Here is a 15,459-nt window from a genome sequence, read left to right as displayed (position 1 = left end):
AGAGTCCAGGAGACACCATGGGAAAAAAACCTAGAACTGAGAGAGCCAAAACAATACTAAATGCAAGTACCATGGGAATTTCAGCTGGGAGGTAGCCAGATTATCTTAAGAGAATTAGAAAAGATTAATAACTGCTCAGTTATTGTGATGGTTTGTATATTCTTGGACCAGGGAGTGGCACCATTTTGGAGGTGTGACCTGGTTGGAATGGGTGTGTCACTGTGGGTGTGGGTATAACATCCTCACTCTAGTTGCCTAGAAGTCAGTCTTCCACTAGCAGCCTTTGGATGAAGACATAAAACTCTCAGCTCTGCCTGCGCCATGCCTACCTGGATGCTGCCATGCACCCACCTTGATGATAATGGACTGAACCTCTGAACCTGTAAGCCAGCCCCAATTAAATGTTGTTTTTTTATAAGACTTGCCTTGGTCATGGTGTCTGTTCACAGCAGTAAAACCCTAACTAATACAGTTATTATCCCCTTAAAGCTTGTAGAATAAATATAGTAGTCTTTCAATTATGTGGGACCTAGCTGGGTTAAGAAAAAACTGCCACTTTTTAAAAATGCCACTAATAAACCATACAGCCTACTAATCAGTCACTCATAACTGAGACATATCTATCAACCCCTTCAAGGCTCAGGGTATCACCCAAGTGGGGAAAGAAAGTTATAGCAGCAGAGGAAGGGGACATGGGTGTGGAATGCGTATTCCAGCTGTGATTGCCTTCACAAAGACTGTAAAAGGGAAAATGGGGGAAGGAGTTAGTAGGGAGAACGATGTAGAGAGGAGTAATGAACACTGGGAATTTTAAAAGACACATGGAAACCTACTATTCTATAAATTCCATATGTATATGTATGAATATATACAATGGCGTGTTTGTTTAGAGCTACCCTACACAAAGAATGATGTGCCACCAAGAAGCCATGGGGTGTCAGATAAAAAACCCAATACTAAGTTTGGGTTAACCCTTTCAACTTGCTAGTCAAAGGTGTCCCAGAGACCCCTAAAGCAATACAGACTATATCTACTTGGTGAGACCCCACACACTAGCCACAGGACATGGAGAAACCTAGTTGGAACTAACCAGGAAGCAACCTCTCTAATGGATAGTTTTCAATGTACTGGATGGTATTATACAGGCTACTTAGTGTAAGTTATTAATGGTCTTAGCTAGAGAACCCTGTGAATTATAATAACAACTGGCTTGGCAAAAATACACTCATGAGTGCAATACTGGCAAGGATATTATAGTTTGAGGCCATCTGGGTATACAGACTAAGTTCCCAAACAGCCAAGCTACCCAGAGAAAACCGGTCTCAAAAAACAAAACCAAACCAAACCAAACAAACAAACAAACAAAACAGGGGAAAAAAAAACAACACAAAGAGATGATTCAGCAGTTAAGACTTCAGTAGTTAAGCTCTCTTTTCCAGAGGACCCCAGTTCAGTTCTCAGCATCCACTAGGTGCCTCATGATCACCAGTAACTCCAGCTTCAGGGTATGAGAAACCCTCTTCTGGCCTCTGAGAATATATAAACATGCATGGCATATACTCAAATGGACACATACACATAAATAAAAACAAATGTTTGCAAAAAGAGACAGGTGTATAGATTGCTCAGTGGTTAAAAGCAGTCATTGTTCTTATAGGTGACCCAGGTTTGGTTGCCAGCACTCACGTGGTAGCTCACAACCATTCACAACTCCAGTTACAGGGATCCAACAGCTTTGGACCTCCTGGGACATCAGACACACATACTGTGGATTTATATACATGGAGGCAAAGCACTCATAAAATAAAAACAAATCAAATTAAAATGGCGATTTAAATGGGTTTTGTTATCTCTAAAATAGAAAATAAATACTATATGGCATCTACTCTCAAAAAGGCCATATGACAAGTCATCTGCTGTGGTCTGGAGAGCTCTTTAGCTCTTCAGTATCTCTCAAAGGCCTGTTGTATACAGGATTGATCCCCGGCTTGGCTCTAAGGAAAAGTACTAGTAGATACCAATGTGAGCCCTCATCTTAAATAAGGCCACTGGAGCATGCCATTTACAGAACTATAGGATCTGGTCTCTTCTTTTCCTTTCACTTCTAGGCTAGGTTATATGCAGTTTGATTTTATCAATGCTGCTGTCATGATGCGTTGTCATACAGCTAATCCCATAGAGAAACCAATCACAACTTGGAAACTCTATAATCCATCAAAATATGCCTTTCTCTTAAAAAGTCTATCCCCTCAACATTGACTACTAAATGGAAAGCTGACTGACATTATCTGTCACAGAGCTCACAGTCATCAACTTTCCTCCTTCTCTCTTATAGTGCATCCAATAGGGATAAAGCATTAATTGGCTAAGGTGAACAGCACCTGCAAGGAAAATTCCCTTAGGAATAAAGGGGCCTTGGAGATGATGTTTCTACTGTTTGAGTAAGCAGGCTAGGGCATCCAGACCATGGCCATGGAACATTTCACAAATAGACAGTCTAAACAAATCCTGCCCAATCCTAGGTATGGCTCTAGATGTACAAAGAACGCATCTCATTTTATTTATACTTTAAAAATGTAATACTAGGCACTGCACTAATCTTTCGATTCTTCCTATGCTAAGACCAAGTCTCTGGAGCTATTACTTTCTTAGTTCCTTTGGTCTTTCTTATCACAATTTTCACTCACCTAATCAATCCTGTCACTTTCTCAGACAAAGTTCCTACTGTAAATAGCCTTAGGAAATGGGGTGTTCCTACCTCCTTCCCACTCACCCTTTACAAAGCAGAGCAAGTCTGACCTATTATACATTGTCTTTTATGCTGGATCATTGTCCCAATATTCTTAAAAGGTAACTCCTTTATTACTTCAATACTTACAGAGCAAACTTTTAATTCACTACTATTCTGAGTCTTTAATGACTTTATAATTTCAATTCAACTCCTTTTTAACTTCTGAAAATCTAAATGATTTATTCTGCCAAAATAAGTTGTTATCAAAGATACAACTCTTCATCAAAAATCTACTTACTTTAATAACTCAGAAGAGGAAAGTCAACATTATAGATTATTGAAAATTATAGGCACATGTAATTTGGCACTAGTAAATTAGCTAAGTTATAACCACATAAAATTTGGCACTAATAAAGCATGTTTGACTTACTTTAACATGCATCACTAGGACCTCTCTCTCACTCACCCCTTCCCATCTGCTCTCGTGAGTCAGGCAGGGTCAGGTGACACGCTTACATCTATAGGCCAGCCCCTGGGAGGCAGAGGCAGAGAGGAGGAATGTAAGGTACTCCTCAGTTACATGGAAAGTTTGAGCTCATCTGAGATGCATAAAGCCTGTCTCAGAAACACTAAAAAGAGAAGAGTAGGGAACTTACTCAGGCTTTAAAGCTATTTAAGATCTGAGTTTGAATCCCCAACAGCCATATAATGTCCGGAAACCCCAACACTTGGGACACAGACAAGGAATTCCTGAAGCATGCAGTCTAGCTAAACATTCATGAATAGGATATTATTCTTAGGGGAACCAATGGGATAGCTCAGTGGGTAAATGTGTTTGCCACAAAGCCTGGTAACCAGAGTTCTATACCATGAACCTCCTGAGAAAGAAGAAAATATGGCCTCCATACATGTGATATATGTCTCCCTACCCAAATAATTAAATGCAAAAGTAAACTTTTTTAAGGTTAGTGCTGTGTCTGTTTTTCTAAACTGTTCAAATCAATACTGTGTTGGCTTATACTTTACAAAAGTAATAAGGTTTCTCTCATCATTAGTACACTCACAGTGATTTCCATTCAAACATTCAGGTTTTAATGTAAAATAATTTAACCTAAACAATTTCTCCAAAGAAATACATCCTACCTTAAGAAAAGGGACGAGGTGCGGCTGAGGTGCAGACTTGAGTTCAATATACAGTTTCCTAGTAAACTCTTCTGCTTCAATTTCTGCATCCTAAGGAATGGGAAGAAGAAGATACTTTGAGATCTACAGATATTTTAAGAAACAAAACTGGGTGCAATGGTGAATGCCTGTGAAGCAGCTACTCAGGATGCTGACCCAAGAGGATCACTTTAGCCTATGAGTTGAAGGCCAGCATAGACCACAGCAATCTACTCTCTTAAAAATAAATGAAATTTTAAAAAGGCAAAGTACTTTATGACTACAGACAAGCTTTTCATAAGTAGTAAATTCCACCTTTACAGGCTTTTTTATCTCATGTCACCAGAGAACTAAATGAACAATAAGTAACAGACATGTCCAATTAGAGAATACAGTAAAGACAGTATTCTCTTTATGAAGGAGAAGACTCTAATATGCAAACTGAAGAAAGAGCTGATTGTGAAACAGTTTTCTTTCATTTTAAAATTACCTTAGTGCACTTAGTGCACCTGACTAAATTTTTAAAACATTATTGCAAATTTATAATAGTTCTAAAGAACTAACAAATGCTTAATTATAATTTTGTACTCTACATTTCAGGGAGCTTGTTGGGGGAGGTCACAGTGCTGAGATTTACACTGACAATATAAAGTAAAAAATGCACAAAACTACTGCTAATAAGTAAATGAGAGATTGAACCAATCCTCAGTGCACTGTTGTGTACTTGTGATTAAAAAGAAAAGATGAAGAAATGGGGTTGAAGAGATGTCTCAACAATTAAAGAGTTCTGGCTGCTCCTCCAGAGGACCACAACACCCATATGACAGCTTACAACTATCTGTCACTCCAGGCTCAGAAGTACAGATGCCCTTTTGTAGTGCACAAACATCAATGGAGAAAAAAAATTCCATATATACACATAAAGTAAAATAAACATAATTTTAAAAAGAAAAAGAACTTCACTTTAAGACAGAGGGAAAACAAATTCTATCAAATCAGAATGCTTCACCACATAATAGTTTGACATTGTGTACCAACATAGATCATTTCTACTGCAGAACCAAGAGAAACACTGGAAGACAAGTGCTGTGTGAGGCACCAGTAAAGCCAACAGTGTATTTTCATTCTTGCTTTTCTTTCTCTCCTTCATTTACATTTGGATATCTGGTAGACATTTTTCTCAAAAACAAACTAAGACTATCAAAATAACTGGTAGTATTTGTTGCCAATGATAAAAAATGGAATTCTCAGCCCCCCCCCCCCAAAAAAAAATCACAATTTTGGAAAACATAACTCTTCCTCTAAACTTGATAGCTTCTTATAATTTAAAGCTTGCCTTAAAAGACTGCTGGTGGGACTGTAGAAGTGGCTACTATTAAGAGCTTGCTGTGTTGTGTAATAAAGATTTGAATTAAGATCCCAACATCAACATATCAGGTACAATCCCCCATGCACCCAGAACTCCAGTGCTCTCGGAGCAGACGGGATTATTGGGCATGCTGGCTGCCAGTCCTAGCCAAAAATCACCAATTCCAGTTTCAGTGAGAGATTCTGCCTCAAACAGATGAAGCAGAGTGATACAGAAAGAAGCCTGATGCATTCCTCTGGCATCTGTGTATGGCATATACACACTTACACGCACCACAGCCACGCTCACGAAGATGTAGGAACGAAGGTATGCAGATAGAGATTTATAGCTATATACACACATGTATGGAAAGTTCAGTGAAATTAGAAATTACATTACCTTAATACATTAAATATCGGAAAACTTTTAGATCTGGATGATACAAAGAGTCAACATTTTGTTTTAACAAAGCTATTACGAAAATTATATATCAGTAAAGACCTTCATTCAGAGTGTGAAAGTAAACTAGTAGACTAAAGATTATCCACATGGATCTACAGAAGGTTACTAAATTGCTCAGTATTCCAATTATCTCTCTGCAGGTCAGATATTCTCTAACAACCCATCACAAAATAGAATAAGGGAAAATATCCAGCCATGTTCTGTTAAGTGCAGCCTCAAACTTACAAAATACAAATCAGTATCATTTCCCACTCAGTTTTGTTATCTGAAAATTGTAATTTTTCTTTTAATATTATATATGTTAGCAAACAATGGCTTTGTAATTCTTAGTTAAATAGTTTTTTAATACCTAGTTTTAATTCCAGGGCCACAAAAAATTAAAGTACGTTGAGGGATTCTAATTTTTAAGAATATTAAAGTATCCTCTGCCAACATATTTGAGGTCTGCTGTCTGTTGGTCTGAGATAAACAGGTCATAAACTAAAAAGGATATTTAAGGAATTTATAGCTGTTGCTATCTGTATACAACATATACATAGAAAAGACTGACATAAAAATAATAAATATTCTAAATATGGTGTTTACCTTAGGTATATATGATGAAAATTAAATATATTAAAGATTTATTTTATGGAGTGATTATCAAGTTTAAATGAACTTTAAATAACAAATATACTTATAAACAAATCCATTAAAACATTACTACTTCCCATACAATGTCCTCTGGACTCTCATAAAGTTTGCAGAATGATACAACACTAACTTACCAAAAGCTGCTCCACCAGCCTCTTCACATTCTGCCCCATTTCTGGAGACTGTGATCCACTACATGCTAGTTTTATTAACATTGAAAGGAAGTTTTTACATTTTTTCACATTTTCTAGCACTGTCTGATATAGAAAAAAATAATCACAAATGTTAGTAAACAGGAATTAGAACATAGCAAAGAACTATATACAAGATACAAGTGAAAATTTACCGGAGGAAGAGCAGTCTGAGCAGCTACTGAAGTCTCAGCTTTGAGACGTGCGTCATTTGAGGGGGTAGATAACACTCCCAAACTTGATGACTTCAGGGTGGATACAGTATTCACCAGCTTTGCAGGAGTAACTGTGATGACACTGCTTGGTAGAGCCACAGGCTGAAATTAATTAAATCAACAAAAAGTTAAGCATGTATTGCTGTGATACCTTAGTGGGTCCTTTGCTTTACACTAAAAAGGCTCCAAATGAATTCTGGCATCTCTGCTTTCAAGTAAGGGTATAATAATCTGAGGCAATTTATCAGAACTCTGGCCTAGAGTAGACCTGCATCTCACTCTCAGCGCCCAGTCTACTCTTCATTGTCTTCTACTACAGCATTAGTTACCAGCAAGGTAAACTTCTAATACTGACTCCCAACTGCAAAAGCAAAACTAGGAATGTTACTTACTACCCATATCCTGTGAAAACGTGTCACACAGAAAAGTTCTTAAAATATCAATGGACTTGGGAATATGTCTAAATACAAACATAAGGTATAAAGTTATGATCATTAGCACCCACATAAAAGCTGAGCATGGTGATCACACTCAGTAATCCCAGTGTTTGTGGGACAGAGACAGGTAAATCTCAGAGTGGAGGTTTTTCACTGGACAGCCATTTCCAGGCCAGATGGCAAGTTCCAAGATCAGTGAGAAACCCTGTCTAAAATAATAAGATAGAGAGCAATCGAGGAAAATTTTATTCAACACACATGCATATACAAGTGAGCATACAAGACAATATATACACGCATGCACACACACATTTGTGTTTCTCTAAATATATTGTAATTGCAAGTCTCTATAGTTTATATTTACTTTTTTTAAAAAGTATAAAACAAAGTTATCAATTACTTTTCATATGCTCAGCTACAGTAATCTTATGTGGACCATCAGTATAAGTATAATAGCATTACAAGAGAGGGATGTCTTATTTCCACACTAAAAGGAATTTCATTAATGTCTACATGTATCAGAATGAAGAAGTATGACTTCAGCACCACCTACAGGACAGAAAGCTTAACACAAAAACTGTAAGTTATGGTAAAAAAAATTAGAAAAACCACACAGAGACAAAATAACAAATAAACTAAAAATTACATAAGAAAAGTGGGGTAGAGTGAATAATATGTATGGAGAAGAATAACATTACTATACAAATTTATCTGAGATGCTTACATTCTCAAGAAAAGTTTGTTGTTGTTGTTGTTGGGGTTTTGTTTTGTTTTGTTTTTTTTCTGTGCATGTCAAGATAGGTAAATGGACACCAAAATTTTCCCTTCAGAGAAACTGGTCTGAACATCAGTTCTGGTAAAAAGGGAAATAAATTTAAAATACCTATGAATAATGACTAGAACTAATAATGAAATTCTAAGGTAAAATGGTGGCCCTGGAGTGATGCCTCAGTGATTAAGATCACTTGCTGCTTTTCCGGAGAACCTGGGGTCAATTCCCAGTACTCACAAGGTGGCTCAGAGCTGTCTCTAACTCTAGTTAGAGGTGATCCAACCCTCTCTTCTGGCCTCCCTAGGCAACAGGAACACACACAGTATATACATACACGCAGATAAGGCATCTGAACACCTAAAATAACTATTTTAAAAAATGATATTTCAAAATTTTAAAAATAAAAATTTTTAAAGGTAAAATTAGAAATCACAACTAAAGTCAGTCCTATTGCATTAGGTAAAACAGAAAGCTTCAAATTCACCCAAGTGAATGCTTCCCCAATCTGAACTTGTCCACATTTTCCAGAGACAAATTCTATGACATGGCTCTGAATCCTTATAGACTTTTAAACTTTTATGGTTTGTGACAGTAAGTCAGTCTCTTCAGAGATAAAATGTGGTTCACATATCTCAAGTCCTAGCACTTGGAGGTGGAAAAAAGAGAATCAGTCATTTAAGATCAACCTCAGGTGCATACGAAGTTGAAGCCTGGACTAATAAGACCCTATTTCAAGATTAATAATAATACTTGAGAAAACCCATCTTATAAACAGCCGTATATCTATAACACTGCATTTAGAAAGGGGTAGTTTGTCATTTTAACCAATGAGTATGATGGCCTTCAAATGCTTAGTGAGTGGTTCCTCAGAGCAGTACTGACCATTGTGGACAAAGCAAACAATAGCCAGTAAAATATGAGCTCTCCGATGGTCTGTTGTCTGTGAGCAGAGAAAGTACTGAAGGCACCTTACTTCCCTGTGAATCTTTTATTCTTTCACCGTGTTCTAGTTTGGGTCTTAAATCACCTCCGAAGACCTGCATTCTACAGCTTGTGGCCCAGCCCCATGACACTATGGTGCAATGATAGAACACTGAAGAAATGGAAGTTAGTGGAACCCAGTCATTAGAGCTGTGCCATTAAAGGGGGCATTGGCAATCTCTTCTTCCTGTCTTTGGCTTCTGGATATAAAGTGAACTACCTCTTGCATCATACACATGATTTGTACTGTAATGCTACAGGGCAATAGGTAAAGCCCTAAAATCTACAAAACTCTAAGACAAAATAAAACTTTTCAAGTTGATTTATCTCAGTTATTTGTTACAATGATAGAAAGTACACTCCAACACAAAGTTGCCATTCATAACCCTTCCTAATATAAGCAACTATCTATACTTTACCAAATATGTATAACTTCTATGCCAATTTTACAGGCAATGGGAGATACCTAACTGTGGTGTTTCCACTGCAGATATTGAATGGAGATTTTAAAACTCAATCATAACTCTCCCTTAGACTGAAATATTCTAGACCAGTCAATGGTGTTTCCAATATTAGCAAGATTGAATTGCATCAATTAAACATAACTTGGAGACAATAGAAAAAAGGGTAAAATTATGTATAAAACAGATCTGTGTAAAAATCGTGCTTTACTAGATCATGCTGCACTTCAAGGTCATTTTCTGTACCTATCTGAGCAATTCATTAATTAGCTTGTTCATTAATTAGAAACACTAATTCTAAATTATTTATACCTTTATGTTCTTAACAATATGCCTAATTATATCTTCATTATTAAATATAAACTAATACAGAAGACAAGATTTCAAAGTAGTTTTTGTGTCATATTTGCAACAATAAGATAAGTTTCCCAAGTCTTTTTAACAAATTCTGATACCTATTAATAGGAAAATACACATGTTCTAGAGAGAATCTAGAGTCAGGCCTAATCAGTCCTCTAGTTCAAGAATAGTTTCAAGTTAAGACATTGAAGCTAAAATCCCTATTCTTTTACGTGTTAGTAGAAATCTGGACAGTTTCTTAGCCACTCTAACATTATCACATATATAGATAGAGATGGATGATGTGAGGTGATTGATGGATTGAAAGGTACCTAAAAGTGTAAACAACACTAAGTGCTCAATAACAGCCAGGCATTATTTTTTAAAGCACTGTTGTTTTTTAATCAGACTTATTGCTTATGACCCCAGATAGTAGAAAAGAATTATGTAGAGAGTATAATCAAATAAATTATAGAATACCAACAGTGATACTGATATATAAGTATAGTATTCTATCTAAGTAAGCAACAAGAAGATGCATCATCTTCCTGACAAAGGAAACATGACAGTTTCCCAGAGCATGGGATCCACTAGTGGCCCATACACAGCATTAGCCTAGTATTAAAACAGCCTAGTATTAGCCTAGATTGCAGCAAGCAGATAAATTGAGGCAATACTCCTTATTAAAGGTGGGATTCTATCCTCTAAAACTCAGTAAAATCACTAAGTCAAAACATTCTATGTGGTACTTTGTCCCCATACTACAACATATACATTGATCACAGAACTTAGAAGATGTATGGATAGATAGATAGATCCTTACTCGGTCCCGATAACCTCTGGGGAACCCTGTGCTTTCCATTTCTGCTCACAAGGAAAACAATTGCCTCGGGAAACCAGCTACTACAGCTGCCACCTGATACTTCAGGTGCCTATGTCCACAGATGAGCAAAAAAGATGAGTCTGAACCCTGAGAGGAGTAATTAATTCTCATCATCTGAAAGATGTAGTTTTTAATCACATAATAGAGGATTCTATGATTCGAATATTCCTTCCAAAACTATATATATATATATAATTCTCATTATACTGGTATCAAGAAATAAGACCTTTAAGAAGTGATTAAGACCAGTGCTTTTGGTTGTAAATGGGTTACGGCTGCTATTACAGGAGCAGGGATTCACTCTTAGGAAAAGCATCCTAATGAAAGGGTAGGTTCAGCTCCCATCATGCCCCTCCTCTATTTTACCTCCCTCTCTCCTGGGACCCCATGTTCTCTTGCATATCATATCATATATGATATCTCTGCCATAGGATAAGGCTCTCCCTTACCCTATGACAAGATCATCTTAGACTTTCCATCTCCTGAATCATGAGTCAAACCAACTTCTATTCACTACAAAATACTCAGTCTGTGCTATTCTGTTACAAGTGGAGAAAAACAGAAAACCCAAGATAGGGGCAGAAACATACAGTCCACAGAGATCTCAAAGACAGGAAAGTTTACTAGTAGGTAACTAACTGCCAAGACCAAGATGGACAAAGGAGTACTGACTATCCTTTTAACTTCTTTGTTTCTCCAGGGAAGAAGCCCACCAGCATCACAGAACACTTTTGTATAATACATATAAGAAGAATATAGACAAGATGTAGATTTCAATGAACTGTTGTAAAGAGAGTTTTGGCTACTAGAATGCTACTGGATAACTTTCAGTTAACCTCTGTTGCAAAGAGACCTTGGACAAAGATATAATTTTCCAAGAAGAGTCCAAAAAAAGCACAGAAGAGTGTGCTGACTAACAGTGGTGACTAGGGACATATATTTCAAAGTTCTCTAGTAGGTTGGCTGAATAAAACTTTTCTAATCCTGAGTCTAGCTTAAACTTACTCTTGTTCTCTTCATATTGACTCCTAACAAATAACCTATCCAAATTCTATTTTAGCACCTCCCTCTGGAGACTGTAATACACGGTTATTTGGTGTATTTATATTACTTTAATGGATTTATGCAATGACTAATAATGATAGACACCATTTTTGTTTCTTTTTCTTTTTTTCTTTTTCTTTTTCTTTTTCTTTTTTTTTTTTTTTGGCACAGGGTTTCTCTTTGTAGCCCTGGCTGTCCTGGAACTCACTCTGTAGACCAGGCTGGCCTCAAACTCAGAAATCCGCCTGCCTCTGCCTCCCGAGTGCTGGGATTAAAGGCATGCGCCACCACTGCCCGGCAACACCATGTTTTCTTATTTCTGCATTAATAGTTCACTGTCTGATAAACAACATCATATATTATATGCCTTCAGCGTCTCATAGATGCTAAAATATCTGGCAAGAAATAACTGAAAAAGTTAGTGGGCTAGTGGGGACACACACACACACACACACCCCACTTACTTGTCCTGAGGAAGTACTGGAGGCAGTGGTTGCCACAGTAGTTCCTATCTGTGTCAAATTTTTAACAGGCGCCACTGTTACTTTCTTCATTAATTGTGAGCTAGAATTCTGGGGAAAAAGGACAAAGATAACACAGTTATTGGCACTAGTACTAGTCATTTTGTTCATTTACTTCTTTTTTGAAGTGAGCAGGTGTAGCTAGTCTAGATCTCAATACATAGGCCTAGCTGGCCTGGAACTCACAAAGCTCTACCTGTCTCTGCCTCAAGGCACATGCCACTACACACCCAGTCAATATTAGTCATTTTAAGTCAGCCAGTATTGTGAGCAAAATGAAAAGACTTCCAGCATATTTATTTGGTATATACTGTACTTTATGAACATTCTATACTATAAGCTTAACTGGTCAGTTGATCGGCTGAAATTTCTTAAAGAAGGCAAGTGATTCATAAAATAACCCTTTATTTAATAGTAATTCTCTAATTAAGTAACCTCTATAACATTCAGCATTGAAATCTTAAACTTTGGCCAGCAAACTTGCTCAAAGGATACAAGCCTGACATCTTGAGTATGACCCCCATTGTTGAAAAGACAAAACTGAGTCCTAAAGGTTGTCCTCTGACCTCCCCATGAGCACTGTAGCATATATGCACCCACACTCATATACACATATCATACACAAATAATACAATATAAAATTTTAAACTTGATTTGTCATACAGAAAACATATAGATTCTTACTTAATATTTAATTATAAACAAAAATCTGTCCACTGACAGATAAACAAAATTAGAGAAAGGAAAATGTACTACTGACAGAGAAAATAACTAATCCATCAACTTGTATCAAAATTGGAAGGCCAGGAAAGGTGGTACAAAGGGCAAAGGAACTTTGCCACAAGGTATGATGATCTGAGTTCCATCCTGTCAAGAGAGAAGGGACTTCTGAAAGTTGTCCTCTGACTTCCACAAGTGCAGCCAAGGCATGCACATCACCCCCTACACATACACACACTAGGCAAACAGATGGAATGATAAAGTTAAAGGAGAAAAGGGAGGAGGAAACAAGGAAAGGAGAGAGGGAAGAAGGCAGCCAACCTTTGACACTGACTGTCTACCTCCACTGTTCTCTGCCTTATGTTTTGAGACACTATTTCTCACAGAACCTGGAGCTTGAATGTGGCTCCACCAGCTGCCAGCAATCCTCCTGATTTCAGTGCTGTGACTGCAGCCATGCTATCTATGCACCTGGCATGCAGTGAGTGCTGGGGGACCAAAAGCAAACCCTCAAGCTTGAGTACAAGTACTTTACCAAGCAAGATATCTCAACACCAGCATTTTCTAGTTAAATAAAAGTACTCATAAGACTATTTTTTAAACTCACAGACACACTAAATTTCAGTTACATAAAAAAAACAACAACATCTATATAAATAAGTCACGTCAAACAAGGCAAAACTAATGAAATATTAAAGCAGATGTCTGAATTACTTAAAGTAATTTGTATAATGATAGATGAAAATGAATACTTTAAATAGGAGTCTTACTAACTACAAATCCAAAGTGAAACAGAGATGAGGAGATGGCTCACTCAGTAAAGTGTTTGTTTCATAAGCATAAAGACCTGAGTTCAGACCCCAACACTGTGTAAAAAATAAAGAACAAAACAAGGAAAACAGGTGGGCGGCTGCCATGGAGGCAAAGACAGGAGTGTCCTGGAAGGTTGCTGATCAGTCAGTCTAGTCTATCTGTGAACTCCAACCTCAAAGAGAAACCCATCTGAAAAAATAAACTGAAGCGCACCTGAGAAGATACCCAATGTTTATTAGCTTCTAGCCTGCATTCCCCATATAGGACCACACATGAAGGCACATAAACACATACACACATTCTAAATACCTGACACAATGGATATTTTCTTTCAGTAGATGCACACTGTCCTTTGACAACAATAAAGTCACTTAGTATGAAGGCACAACTTTCATTATTTTAGCAATTACCAAGTATCAAATCCGAATTTGCACTTAATTTTAAGATTGAGCAAAATTATCTCAAATTTTTACTGGCAAACATATGCATATTTATAGGAAGATAGTGGCTGGAAACTAAAAAGATTAAGGCAGATTACCGGCACTGTACAGATCTTTACTGTTTGAGTGTTTGCTGGTACTGCTGGTCTTGGAGTTATGTTACTTGTGGTCTTGGCTCCTGTTACAGCTTGCTGAGGCGATACCAGCATCAACTGACCACTGTTACTTTTGATCAAAACTGTTCCTATAATTAAAAGAAAAACAATGGTGACTCTGAAACTATTAAATAAAACACAAACATCGCACACTGTTGTTTCCCATTTCAACACTGGGAAATGAATAAATGCCTAACATATAATAAACTCCATGTTCACTATTTACTATAAGATAATAAAATGTTTTCATTCAAAGCTACTTAAGCTGAGCATGCAGCACAAACCTGTAATTCTAGGACTAGGAAGCTGAGCCTAAAGGAATACAGGCTCAAGGCCAGATGGGGGTATATAGTAAGAGCCTGTCTTTAAAAAAATTAGCTATAAAAAATATTTTTAAATCTATGCCTAAGAAAAGACACTCCTGAAGGTCAATACTTTCCCTTCATGATGCTGACCCTACAGTACTACATTAAGATGGACAGAGGCTGGCTCAGCAGTACTTGGTACTTTTGCAGAGGACTGTTCTATTCCCCGTACCCATGTGGAGTCCTACAACCCTCTCTTGAACTCCAGTTCCTGGGAAATGATGCTGTCTTCAGGCCTCTGAAAACACTGCACACAAGTGGTGCACAGACAAAAGACGCAGGCAAAACAATCATACACATAAAACAAAATCTTTTTAAAGATGATATAGGAACAGATAAATACTACATAAGCTGCTCAAACAAGACATGTCATACAGATTGGGCATCCCTCATCAAAATGGCTATTTCAAAATTTTAGAATATTTACATAGATTTTCCAGAACATCTTTAACCTGAAACTATGAAAGCATTCAATATGCTCCAAAATCCAAAACAGTACAAGCATAACACTGTTATAGTAAAGAATGGAATCTACCTAGGTAGAGACATACCATGTCCCTTAAGAGTTAACTCCATTGGGTGGAATAAGGATCTTGTAAGGGCCTTCCAGAGCAAAACAGGCTCACCTCACCATAAGATAATGCTCTTTTCCTTCCCAGAATTCCCACTCCCTAATGTGATCCCTCAGGTGGCACACTAAGAATAGTCAGATCCCAAGGACCCTAACTCCAGCTCTTTTATAAGGCATCTCTGTTGGGAGAAAACAGTGGGAAAGACAAAAGTACCA

The 15,459-nt window shown here is 37.3% G+C and overlaps 1 protein-coding gene across 4 annotated transcripts in view; it reads right to left on the bottom strand.

Annotated features, from left to right (window-relative positions):
• Taf4b (TATA-box binding protein associated factor 4b) overlaps positions 1–15,459 on the bottom strand; it is a 177,224-nt gene that overhangs the window by 149,116 nt on the left and 12,649 nt on the right. For 3 of the 4 annotated variants that reach the window (XR_877141.1, NM_001100449.2, NM_001369357.1), the window contains exons 2-6: positions 14,251–14,396; positions 12,123–12,230; positions 6,682–6,843; positions 6,470–6,592; positions 3,875–3,964 (exon numbers count right to left, since the gene is read on the bottom strand). Coding sequence is in view for 3 of the 4 variants with exons in the window: in NM_001100449.2 (NP_001093919.1) it covers positions 3,875–3,964; positions 6,470–6,592; positions 6,682–6,843; positions 12,123–12,230; positions 14,251–14,396 (629 nt within the window). In the remaining variant the exon portion in view is untranslated. The remainder of the gene's footprint in view (positions 1–3,874; positions 3,965–6,469; positions 6,593–6,681; positions 6,844–12,122; positions 12,231–14,250; positions 14,397–15,459) is intronic. The other variant, NM_001369358.1, reaches the window with a different exon arrangement.

This window comes from Mus musculus, chromosome 18 (assembly GCF_000001635.26).
Source record: "Mus musculus strain C57BL/6J chromosome 18, GRCm38.p6 C57BL/6J".
In the NCBI taxonomy this organism is placed as follows: domain Eukaryota; kingdom Metazoa; phylum Chordata; class Mammalia; order Rodentia; family Muridae; genus Mus; species Mus musculus.
Note: the sequence above shows the minus strand (reverse complement) of the source record. Positions and strands in the feature narration are given on the sequence as shown.